The following is a 12,952-nucleotide window of genomic DNA, read 5'->3' on the forward strand; positions in this document are numbered from 1 at the left end:
CCTGCCTGTGTTCCCCAGCACCTGATATAATAGGCATCCTCCTCTGGTCATGGAGAGAACAGGTATGCAACATGTTTAGTACCCATTTTGACTAGTAGCCATGAATAGCCCGATCCTCGATGAACATGCCCACTCCCCTCTTCAAGCCTTCCAAGTTGGCAGCCATCACCACATCCTGGGGCAGGGAGTTCCACAGCACCTAATATAACAGGCATGCTCCTCTGATTCTGGAGATAATAGGTTCTACATATACGACACGTTCACGTGACAAGAACTGCACCAATTCAGCGATGCCGGATTGCGAATCTCTCCCTTCGGGGCTCTTTCCGCCTCGAGGGGGGACCCTGCCTGCAGCGCGCCAGTCCCCACCCGCCTCTCACCCTCGCGGCTCAAGCCCGCCGCGTCACTCCCAGCGACACCAGGCCTCCGGTTTCCATGGCACCGCGCGCGTGGGAACGGAAGGACGGCCACGCCCCCTCTCCGGGAGAGGGCTCCCAGCTCTCGCGGGAACTGGCCGACCCCGCCCCACCCAATCCGCCGCCTTCGCAGCATCCCAAGCAGGCCGCCACTGGCCGAGACCGCAGCTCGCCCCCAGTGCGCAGGCGCGGCTCTATCCGGGGAGGGGAAGGTCGGGCCGAAGGAAGGCCGGAAGTCTTCTCGGCGCGAGGGGAGGCAGGCCTTCTGCGGGCCGCTGCCGGTCAATCCTTGGCCCCGCCCCGGAGGGAGCCGCGTGGTGAACGTGAGTGGGGAGATTTGAGCCTTGCAGCGCTCCGTTCTGAAGGGAAGCTGGGATCTTCCAGGGTTGGGGGGGGGGGGTGAATCGGCTGCTTCATGTGTTGCTTGTCATGGCTGTGAGTGTATTGTATGTGTGGTTTGCCTGTTGGAGAGATTCAAAACATAAAAGGAAGTATTTCTTCACGCAACGCATAGTTAAATGGTGGAACTCCCTGCCCCAGGATGTGGGGATGGCTGCCAACTGGGAAGGCTTTAAGAGGGAAGTGGGCATGTCCATGGAGGACAGGTCTATCCATGGCTACTAGTAAAAATGGATACTAGTCATGTTGCATACCTAGTCTCTTCAGTATGAGAGGAGCATGCCTATTATATTAGGTGCTGTGGAACACAGGCAGGATGGTGCTGCTGCAGTTGCCTTGTTTGTGGGCTTCCTAGAGGCACCTGGTTGACCACTGTGTGAACAGACTGCTGGATCATGGTCTGATCCAGCATGGCCTTTCTTATGTTCATGTACCCATACGTTTCACATATTGATATGTCTGTCTCATTCTTGTGTGTGTAGTGTGGATATCTTGATATGTGGTGTGTACTTGTCAGGCCTGCTTTCCACTGCTCTCAGCAGCCTGTCAGACTGAGAATGTTTTGGTTGGTTCCACCAGGTGCACCTCAAGGCCAAGCCTGCTAACTGTTGAATTCCTGTTCCAGCACTATCTCCCATGGGAACGGCTCCTTGTTAGGAGGGGGGTTGCCATGACTCGTTGTGACTAATGCTTTCCCATATAGGCTCTGTACCGTGCTACCAGTTCCCATTCATGCCAATTTACTCTGTATACCTGTAGGTTTTCTAATAAATCAACTCTCTCTTGGACTCCTCGTCTGTGGATGTTGTTTGTGGAATTACCACGGGGGACAAGTGCTTACAGAACTGTATATATGGAAAGTGTGTGTGTTTTCACATATGTGATATGTGAAGTATAATAAAATTCTGTTTTATTGTTGAACTGAATACAGTCTGGTGTATTCTGTTATACTTCACAGGTAAAGCTGTTGGAGGAAAAGCTAGTTTAAAGGAAAGGTACAGATTTTCTATATAAATAATGAGTTGCTCAACAAATATTGCACAGATGTTATTTTATTTAAGCCAGGTTTCCAACTCTTTAAGGTAGGTTAGTCCCAGGACCATGTGTATACTCTGGTGCCTAAAACTAGGAAAGTACGGAGATTTCCCCTTCTTTCAATTTTCTTTCTGTGAAATTACTTCACAGTGCTTAAAGTAATTTTTTCACAATTCTTGGACCAGGAATACCTCTTTCCTCAGAGACTATTCCTCCCTCCTGTGACCTTTTTCCTCCCAAAAACTCTTTCATCACCCTTCTGGTTTTTTCCCCCAGCCACACACTAGGCACAACCCATCACACCAGAACCCAGAGTAAAAAAAACTTTTTTCCCAGCAGCTCAGGTTCTCCTCTCTTAAGCTCTGCCCACTCCCTGTATGTCCCTCTCACATACATTCACTGACAGACATTAACCCATAGTCCGTCACAACATGTTTCTAATGGAGGTTGCTGTTCTTGCAATGAAGATGGAAATTGTAGGGATTTGAATGCAAATTTGAACTCCTGGATAGTTGCGATGCAAGACCACAAGAAGAGCTCTCCGGGGTCACACCAGTTAGTCCAGCAACCTGCTTCCCATAGTGGTCAACTAGATGACCCCTGGAAAACTCACAAGCAAGTAGCTCTTCTGTTATCCCTTTTGTGTTTAGAGGAACACTGCTTCTGAACACAGAGGTTTCATTCAACCACCATTGCTAGTTGCTCTCCTCAAATGGGTCCAGTCCCCTTGTAAAACCGTCTAAGTGGACAGATATTGCTGTAACTTTATAACTTAATATCTGGGGGATGTCACTGCAGCAAATAACTTCCTGCTCCCCACCAGGGATGTTTCAGCTCAGGAAAATGGCTTCAGGGGGTTGGAGCCCCTCCCCTTCTCATGCCAGTCTTGAGCTGAATTGGGTCCATGCAGTCTTTTAAAATACCATTCCCTGCAGTTGTTGTGTGGCTCCATGGAATGTGAGTCAGAACCCAAACCTGACTTCTTAGAAATTGCATGTTGTGGGTTTGGCCTCCAGAGAGAAGGGATTAATAGAAACTTACACACAAACCATCTGTCACTTTTCCAGAGAAGATCCTCTTCCAAAGCCCTGTTCTACATGCCCCAGTCCACAGAATTGGGGCAGGTGGCAACCAGAGATGGGGCTTTTTCAAGTGGTGGCATGCAGTCTTCTCCTTTCGGCACCATACCAATGACTTCTTCTTTTTTTCTGCAAAATAAATAAGTACTCTTGCCCAGCAAAAGACTACACAAGAAATGCAGATAACTTTGCTTCAGGGGGATAGGAAGTGAGAAAGCCTAGAAACAAACTGTTTGGTTGCCGTGCCAAAACTAGTGGACTCGATTGAGATTCTCCATCTGTCTGCTAGTCAGAAATGGGATTATGTTTAATACCTAATGATTTTATTGGCTCTTAGGTAGATGGTGTAGTGGTTGAATGTAGACAGATGGGTTAGATCACCTTGTGTGATGAGCTAGCCCAGTGGTCGGCAAACCGCGGCTCGCAAGCCACATATGGCTCTTTGGGCCCTTGAGTTTTGCCCGCGGCGCTCGAGGGCCGGCGGCGGCAGCCAATCAGCAGGCGGGATTTTTCGTGCTGGTTTTGGCTGGCGGAGGAGGCCGAGGCGCTGAGGATGGGCGGACAGCACGCCGGCCAGGGAGGGAAGGAAGGAAGGAACCCAGGCGGCATCGGCGAGGAGGAGGAGGTCGGGGCCCCGGGGGTGGGGAGCATGTTTGATTCATGCACATTTCCCCCATCCAGATTCTCAAAACTCTGCATGGGGGGTTATTGGCCATTTATGAATGGGAGGTTTTGCCTTGGATTTGCCACTCGGATGCACATTTCCCCATCCAGATTCTCAAAACTCAACAATAAGCCCCCCTTCAGAGTTTTGAGAATGCAGATGGGGAAAATGTGCATCTAGAGAGCAGAAAATCCAAGGCAAAACCTCCCGTGCATGAATGGTTGTTAAAAGGCGTTTTGGCTCTCAAAATAAATCTCAATCGTTGTACTGTTGATATTTGGCTCTATTGACTAATGCGTTTGCTGACCACTGAGCTAGCCTGCCCAGATTCCTCTTTTTGTTTAATTAAAAGGCACAGAAAATGGCCCCCTTTGTCTCTCATCACTATTTTAACCCAGTTTTATTTTCCTTTCCCTAAAAGGTGTCATGGTGTTGCTGCTATACATGCCATTCTCCATTCAATTTTGATAACTATTCTTAACTATTTCCAATGATAAACAACCTGGAAATGAAACGAGCCAGAAAAAGAAGTGGATTTTTTTCGCTGTGATGATTTAAGGCTGGAGACTTGGAATCTACAAAGATGAATGAAAGTGAGAAATCGGCTGAGAGAAATATAGAGGAGGAGGCAAAAGATGATAAAGACTTTGCCGAGAGCTTTAACCAACTGGAATTGCTGGAGACGCACAGACATCTGATCCCCACCGGAACACAGAGTCTTTGGTCTGGAGATTCTGATGAGGAAGATCAGGAAGAAAAAAGCGAGGAATGGTACCAAGCCCAGGAGAAAAAGCTGGAGAACAACCCAGATAAGCTGCTGCTTTGGGCAGCTGAAAAAAATCGAGTAAGTATTGGTAATTGTTTGGAAAGTCCTTAAATAAAGCCTGTGTGTATTGTGCTCAAACAGTTAAGAATTCAGGACTCTTTATTTCAGGAAAGCTAGTGACTTGAGTGCCAGTAGGACTAGAGCCAGTGTGGTGTAGTGGTTAAGAGCAGTGGTTTGGAGAGGTGGAATCTGATCTAGAGAACCGGGTTTGATTCCCAAGCCTCCACATGAGTGGTGGAGGCTAATTGGGTGAAATGGATTTGTTTCCCCACTCCTATACACGAAGCCAGCTGGGTCACCTTGGACTAGTCACACTCTCTCAGCCCCACCTACCTCACAGGGTGTCTGTTGTGGGGAGTAGAAGGGAAGGTGATTGTAAGCGAGTTTGAGTCTCCCTTAAGTGGTAGAGAAAGTCAGTGTATAGAAACCAACTTTTTTTCTAGAAAGACCAGAGTTCAAATCCCGATTCAGCCAAGAAACTCAAGCACAAACTACAAGTTACATTTTTACACGTGATTCCAACAGGGACCTGCAGCATGATGCCAGCTGTGTCTTCCCATGGCAACCCAATTTAGAAGGGCTGCGTTTGCCCAATTCTGGTTGGGACTGTGGTTTAGGAGCCCCTCCCCCACCCTGTGTCATGGTCACGACCAGAACCGGGGCCCTGCGGTGGTTCTAAATTGATCTGCTGCAGGGGTCCTGCTGGAGGTCCTTATTGGGTCCACGTGAAAAATGTAACGTGTAGTCTGGGCTTCGCTGACAGAGTCCTAAGTAGAGTTACACCCTTCCAAGCCCATTATAATGTCAATGGGCTTGGGTGTTGCTTAGGATGCTTCTTACCTTAACTCTGCTTAGGATGGCACTGTGAGTGACCTTGGACCCATCACCACACTTTCTGTTGCCTTACCTTCTCTTGCCGAGTTGTGAAGATGAAATGGAGAAAGGTAGAACCGTGTGTGTTTTCCTGAGATCTTGGGAGGAAGGGTGACAGGAAATTGTAATGGGTATTATCTTGCCTGAGATCGCTAAAAGACGATATAAGACTGAAGTAACAGTTGGACCTTGCTTTCCAAGTTCCAGATGCATCTTAAGTTTGAATTAGTTTCTATAATAACTGGAGGTTTTGTAGATGCATTTGTATTTTCGAGAAGCTTGTCTTGGTGTCTTCGGGGCGTCGTTACAAAATAACAAGAGTCCAGTAGCACCTTAAAGACTAACAAAAATATTTTCTGGCAGGGTATGAGCTTTCGTGAGCCACAGCTCACGAAAGCTCTGAAAGTGAGCTGTGGCTCACGGAAGCTCATACCCTGCCAGAAAATATTTTTGTTAGTCTTTAAGGTGCTACTGGACTCTTGCTCTTTTCTACTACTGCAGACAGACTAACACGGCTACCCACTGTAACAAAATAAGTATTCTATGTAGCGTTATGTAACTCTGCTGTCAGTGTTTATCTGTTTTTATCCTTGCAACAATCTGACTTTGATCAGTTGGATAAATAACAAATGTGGTATACAGTTCTGGTTGCAATATCTTAAAAAACTTACAGAGCTGGAAAAAGTTAAGAGGCAACCAAGTTGATTCAGGGGTGGGAATCTTCAGCTGTCAAACGCAGCCCTTGATCTTCTGCACCGGTCCGGAAACTGGTCCACCTTGCCCGTAGGTTCAATATAATCTGCCCTTTTTTTACACAGCTTAGCACAGTGCAAAGACTCCTGACTCAAAACCTGGCTCCAGTAAATGTCCGTGATGAAGACCGATACACCCCTCTCCACCGTGCTGCCTACAACGGTCACTTAGAAGTGGTGCGCGAGTTGATTGCCCATGGCGCAGACGTCCACGCTTTAACGGTGGACAGCTGGACACCACTCCACAGCGCCTGCAAGTGGAACAACACAAAGATAGCGTCGTTCTTGCTTCAGCACGGCGCGGATATCAATGCTCAGACCAATGGCTTGCTAACACCGCTACACCTTGCTTCGGGAAACAGGGAGAGTAAGGAAACCCTTGAACTTCTGCTGATGAATCGCTATTTGAAGCCAAATCTCAAAAACAACCTGGATGAAACGGCCTACGATATCGCTTGCAGGACTGACATATATCACTACCTGTTCGAAATTGTTGAAAGTTGCACAAATTCTGTGTCGGATTCTTAGTAATTGTAAACATTTGAATGTCAAACTCGTTCCCAGCGCCTTTTTTGTAATAACTACACTTCGTAATTGCACTCAAAGTTGGTGCTTTCAACCCCACCTCTCAGTATAGCTTTACTCTATGAAATACTGAAATGAGATCATTTTGTGGAGATGTCATTATTTTTATAATAATAGAAACTACACTACCCTTATATTTGTGAAGCATTTTCACTTTTACTTGAAAAGCTTTGGGGGAAATCCTAAGGCCCTTGGGACCATTTCCCATGTTGATCACTTATGCTAGGCCAGGGGTGACAAACAGAAGGCCTAAGGGTTGGATCTGGCCCCTTGAGAGTTCTTATCCGGCCTGCGAGCCAACCAAGGCAGACAGCCCCCCCCCCACTCTCAATCTGGGCTGGCGAGGCATGACCAGGCCCTACCGAGTGACATTTATGTCATATCCAGCCCTCGTAACAATAGAGTTCAACACCCCTGTGCTAGGAGTACACCCATAACTCATTTCCCGTGTAATGTTTTTGGATATTAAATGATGTGTTCATACTCGGGGATAGAAGCACAGTTTCATGCACTGGCTACTGCTTGTTTTTAAATCATGGAAGAATTCATGAGACCCAATTGTTGACTAACAAAAAGATACGCTTAACTAGAAAGGAAAATTGGAGATTGACAGCCAAAACAGCCCCTTAACACTACTGAAGTTACCAGATGCCCATCTTTAGATGACTATTTCATTTTCTCTCAGCTGCTAGTCTGACTCATCATGAAATCAACAGTGCAGTGAATGTTATGGCAGAGAGTGAAAGGAGCTAATCCAGTCTCTGGTGCAATATGGTATGCTTGCCACAAATTATTTCCCTACCTTTAAATAATACAAATCTGGGCTTTTAAAAGTGGTCATAAAAGCACCTAAATGTGGCAAAGGGATGCAGGGTCTGTAGTGTATCCTAGGTGGATCTGCAAATAGGATTCTAGATCCTTGCTCTTCTCCACTCATGGGTTAAATCTGAGAAAGAGATGAGCAGCTCTCTCATGATGGTAACACAAGCAGGTGTTTATGGAAATAAAGCTGGTCCTGGTACATGAAATGCTACATCTGAAGTGGCCCTCCCACGCAGGTACTGTGAAGTTCCAGGACTTGCTTGGTAGTATAAACCAGACTGGAGAATGATAAAGATACATTGCTTGCCTTTTGACTCTCATGGGAACAATATGCAGAAGCCCTTGAGTGTCATTCGTAAGTTAAGAAATAGCCTGTAGTCAGACTCTTTGGGTTACCAGTCTTGAAAACACTTAGGGCCATCTCACATAATTTTTTATGTGCAAATCTGAAGAAATTCATATGCACAATACATGTCTAAAAAAAAGACCCCTACATATGCTAGTTTTCCTGTAACTCATACAGACTTGCACCAGGTAAAATGTAGACACAAATTCAGTCTGCTGCTGTGTATAAATATGTGAACCTGTGTGTGTGTGTTCTCTGTAGCAAACTGAGAATGTGCTGAATGGGAGCTCAAAAATACAAAAGTTAAGTTTTTAACTTCTACAAGGATGGTGAACTTGTAAGGCTGGGACTACATGTCCTCAGTTGCTGCTTGAATTTTTCATTTATACTCCGTTCACTTTTTTAAATGCCTTGTGTGAATCTTTGTTTGCTTTGTCGTATGTTGTCCTTCCACTTGCTGTCTTGTTTCATTTACGGCTACAACCCAAACTTGTATGCCAAAATCCACTTCGCTTTGAAAGAGACCCATTTATCTTCAGTGGGAGGTCAGTGAGGAAACTCTGAAGCAAGTGGGCTTGTGTTCTGAAGCCTAAATCCTTAAAAGCCACAAATTCTAATTACCTCTTGTACAAATGCAAGTCCCACTGAAGTTAAGGTAGCTTTCTTGCATGTAAATGTGGCTAGGTTTCAGGCATTACAATGTAATTGTTGGAGCTGATGTACTCAGGATTACATAATTCTGGTCCTGTACTTACAAACAAGCTCACCTTGTCTCAGATGTGCTTACAGTGCCAGTCCCATTGAAACAATTTTTTAAAAAGCCAATCATTTTTAAACCATATTTACTAGAAACTAAGCCTCACTGAGATTTATGGAACGCACTGCCAAATGAACCGCTTAGGAAAAAATATGCCATTCTAAGCAAACTTGTTTTTCAGGGTTCGATGTTGAAGCCGGTACTCCCATTTTAAGTGGTTTACAGATATCCATATTCAAAGTTACACTACACATTTAAAATCTCTTTGGAACAAGTATCACTGTTGCGACTTTCTCCAAAGGGTGCTGAGGACTGGCTTTGTAAGAATGCTGAGCTGCCTTCAGAAAAGGATCGCTGGCAGCGTCACAGAACTGCAGCCCTCGGAATTCTTTGGCTGGGATCCCCAACCGATAAGCGGGTTATGTGTAATGTAGATATGTTAATTTACGGCATGTCTTCAGGTGGTGCGAACTACTGTACAGGAACGCTGTGAAGCACCCGTGCATTGTAACCAAGGAGAGAACTGGAGTATTTATTGTATGAAATGACAAATGCAGAGTCCATTAAAGTTCACTTTAAGTTTTATTTTTCAAACACTGCTGTGAGATAACTTGTTCAACTTTCCAAACTGCATGAAAACTGAATGTAACTGAGCGTATACAAGTAACACTTGAAATACGGTATACTGTAATTCTGCTGTGAGTCTTATTTCAAAATAAAATATTTAACACTTAAAGGGAAGCAGGGCTTTTGTTACCATCTTGACAAAATTGTTTATTGGAGTTATTTGTGACTGGATGAGAGGGGCACTTGGAAGGGCTAATGGGCTTCTCAGTATTAAGGGGAAATGCACAGATGTACATGCTTCCAAATAACAGCCTGGCTATAGGTTAGTGATTTTTTTAAAGTAAAAATTTGTGCATTGTGCTTGCTTAAAATCTGATTGTGTTTATTTATCTGAGGCTACGAAAGAAAGAACCTCAGTTTTTTCTGGCAAGTGATGTGGTCAAATATGTACACAAAACAAACCTACGAAGGTGCTGTGTGTTTCCGTAACAGGACAAATAGTAGCTGAGGGGCTGTTTCATGTCAGGAAAATTGTGTGAGTGAGGAAGGCTTAATCTCCTGTTGCACTGCACTCCTGGTCTCGACTGGGGTCCCAAATATTTTCTATTTAAAGTTTAAAAAATCGCTGTGTGCTCCATTTATGGAACTTCCAGTGTGACATCTGGTTCTACCCTTAATAGTGAGTCACATTATTGGTTTATCTAGTCCACTGTTGTTTCTTACTAGAGGCTTTTCCATATCTGGTTTTTTGCTGCAGCCTAAGGGAATTAAGAAGCCAAGCTAGAGCAAAAACTAGGTGTGACCAAGCCCTGAGTCTCCAGGGTGTCGGGAAGTGGTCTTTCCCAGATTCAGCAATACCACCTGATATGCCAGGGATTAAACACGAGACCTGCATGCAATACATTTGCTCTGTACCTTTACTATGCCCTTTCCTCACATTAAGTGGGGGTTGTCCTCCCTACAAGCTACACAGAAACAATTTTTTAAACTTCTCTGATGTTGCATGTTTCCTTCTTACCCCGCATTTCAAAATATCTTTTATTTTCACTTTTCTTCTCATCTGTTGACTCTATACGGCTAGCCTCTAATAACTTTTACATGAAGCCCAAATCCCGGGGACGTCTTTGGTGTGTAGACATGCAAATACCTGCCGCCTGCAGGTTTCGAATCTCAGAATCTCTTGCTGAGTTGCCATTATTCTTTGCAGCTGGTCCTTTATGTTAGTCAATGTCTGGTGAACATCGTCCTTTTCTCCACCTCTGTCAGTTTGTTCTGAAGGTCTCCTCCAAGGTGCAACCCTCATTGGTTCTTCCTCAGGCTGGAGAGACATTACTGAACAGGAAGAAATGATACTGAATTTTAAAAGAAAGCTTATATAACTGTTAGTGGTTACTCTCCCTAAAGCAGATGTTTTTGTATGTTCTATTTATTTTTATGTATTGCTTTTATATCCCTGCCACCTGTTCTTCTATCATGATACACAAGGCATTATATTCCCAGGAGGTCCATTACCTTAGCTTCAGTGAGGTTCCTCTATTAAGCTCTCCAGTGGGATCCAAACTGTTGGAGGGGGTGAAGACAGTCATGTTAAGAGCAAAAAAGCCAAGGTTAGAAAGTACATATAAATTTACTGCGTTATTTGGAATTCTACTATACCTTGGCTAGGCAGTTGTGTTTCACACTATCTACTAATTCTGTACTCCTAGTCCAACTGTCTTATTTGTTGGATGATTTACAATGTCCAGCTGCATGGTTTTTTATTTTGTAATCCACCTTGAGTCTCAAATAGAAAGGTGGGCTATAAATAAAGTAAATAAATAAGAACAAGGCATTTCCGGGGAATCAGGCAGCTGATAAGGCATGCAAGAGCATTTTCAGAGTGTACCACAAAATGTACATTTCCTCATCAATTTGCTTAGCCACACAGACCGTAGTCTTAGCACTGAGCATTGTTTAATAAATAGTCCTAATAAGAGCACTGACTTTAATATGCATGGATTTGGGGGTTAGTACTTCTCCCACCCAGCACTGCTCCTGTGTTGTTAACAGTTGTATGATATGCAGGAATTAAGAAGGCTCAGCTATTATTGGAAATGAGGTGACAGACAGAGGTTCACCTGTTGAATGTCTGTCTCTCATGCAGCTTTTCATTGGCACTTTGCTTGAAAAAAGGCAGTAGCCCTATTGTAAATATTATCACCTGTTCTTCAGTATCCCAGGTGCCTTCCAATATACAATGACAAAATCCAGTGGACATCAAGTTAAAACACTGAAAGATAACAAAAGTGAACAATAAGTATACTGGGATAAGATATAAATATGTTAATTAAATGAATAAAATACAACAGCCCCAAAAGCAAATCAAAGCCAGAAGCCACAATCTTTGTCTGCAATTGTATGTGTCCTTAGTTTATCATTAAACCCAATTGAACTTGCATTTGAAGAAGAGGACTCTAGTCCAAGAAACTTATCCCAGACTAAAATTTGTTAGTTTTAAGGTGCCACAAGACTCCTGTTTAATTTTGCATGCGTAGAACTAATACAGTCCATTTTGGTGACTGTAACCCTATCACCCACCATTATTTCAATTGGGACATTCTGGATTTTCTACCAGACAGAGACAATACAAGTGTGGCTATGTTTAAGCAATACTTGTGGTATAAAGAGCGTGGGTCTAGGACTGAGAAATCCCAGCTTCAAATCCCCATGAAGCCCGTTTTCCCTCCTTCCCAAACCAACCTCCCTGACATTACCTGAAAAGGTGAGCTGTGGCTCATGAAGGCTCATACCCTCCCAGAAATTTTGTTAGTCTTTAAGGTGCTACTGGACTCCTGCTCTTTTCTATTCCTTGACAGTATTATTGTGACGGCAGAAATTGAGGAGAAGCAACCAAAATGACCAGGGGGCTAGAGCAACTGCCCTATGCGGAGCAGTTAAATTGCTTAGGGCTGTTTAGCTTGGAAAGAAGGCGGCTAAGGGGAGACATGATAGAAGTCTATAAAATTATGCATGGTATGGAGAGAATGGACAGGGAGACGTTTTTCTCCCTCTCTCATACCAGAACACGGGGTCGTCTGCTGAAGCTGGAGGGTGAGAGATTCAAAACAGATAAAAGGAAGTATTTCTTCGCACAGCGCATAGTTAAATTGTGGAACTCCCTGCCCCAGGATGTCATGATGGCTGCCAACTTGGAAGGCTTTAAGAGAGGAGTGGACATGTTCATGGAGGAGAGGGCTATTCATGGCTACTAGTCAAAATGGATACTAGTCATGTTGCATCCCTATTCTCTCCAGGATCAGAGGAGCAGGCCTGTTATATTAGGTGCGGTGGAACGCAGGCAGGATGGTGCTGCCGCAGTCGTCTTGTTTGTGGGCTTCCTAGAGGCCCCTGGTTGGCCACTGTGTGAACAGACTGCTGGACTTGACGGGCCTTGGTCTGATCCAGCAGGGCTTTCCTTATGTTCTTATGGAGGATGAGACTATCAATGGCTACTAGTCAAAATGGATACTAGTCATGATGCATACCTATTCACTCCAGGACCAGAGGAGCATGCCTATTATCTTAGGTGCTTTGGAGCACAGGCAGGACAATGCTGCAGCCGTCTCTTGTTTGGGGGCTTCCTAGAGGCCCCTGGTTGGCCACTGTGAGAACAGACTACTGAACTTGATGGACTTTGGTCTGATCCAGCAGGGCCTTCCTTATGTTCTCAGAGAACGATGAAGGCGTGAGGGCAGGGAAAAAACGGAGGAGAGGAGAATGCCTGGGAGAGGTCAAGGCGCCCAGTAACAAACAGATAAAAAACCTGCGACCTTCCAATCTCCGCCTTGTCGC

General features: G+C 44.8%; 1 protein-coding gene across 1 annotated transcript; it reads left to right on the forward strand.

Moving 5' to 3' along the window:
• Positions 1-4,154: 4,154 nt before the first annotated feature.
• Positions 4,155-6,848, forward strand: ANKRD49 (ankyrin repeat domain 49). The gene is made up of 2 exons (XM_056858572.1): positions 4,155-4,437; positions 6,111-6,848. Exons 1-2 carry the CDS (start codon positions 4,177-4,179, stop codon positions 6,570-6,572), a joined length of 723 nt encoding a protein of 240 aa, XP_056714550.1. The 5' UTR covers positions 4,155-4,176; the 3' UTR covers positions 6,573-6,848.
• Positions 6,849-12,952: the final 6,104 nt, after the last annotated feature.

Source organism: Euleptes europaea, chromosome 12 (genome assembly GCF_029931775.1).
Source record: "Euleptes europaea isolate rEulEur1 chromosome 12, rEulEur1.hap1, whole genome shotgun sequence".
In the NCBI taxonomy this organism is placed as follows: Eukaryota; Metazoa; Chordata; class Lepidosauria; order Squamata; family Sphaerodactylidae; genus Euleptes; species Euleptes europaea.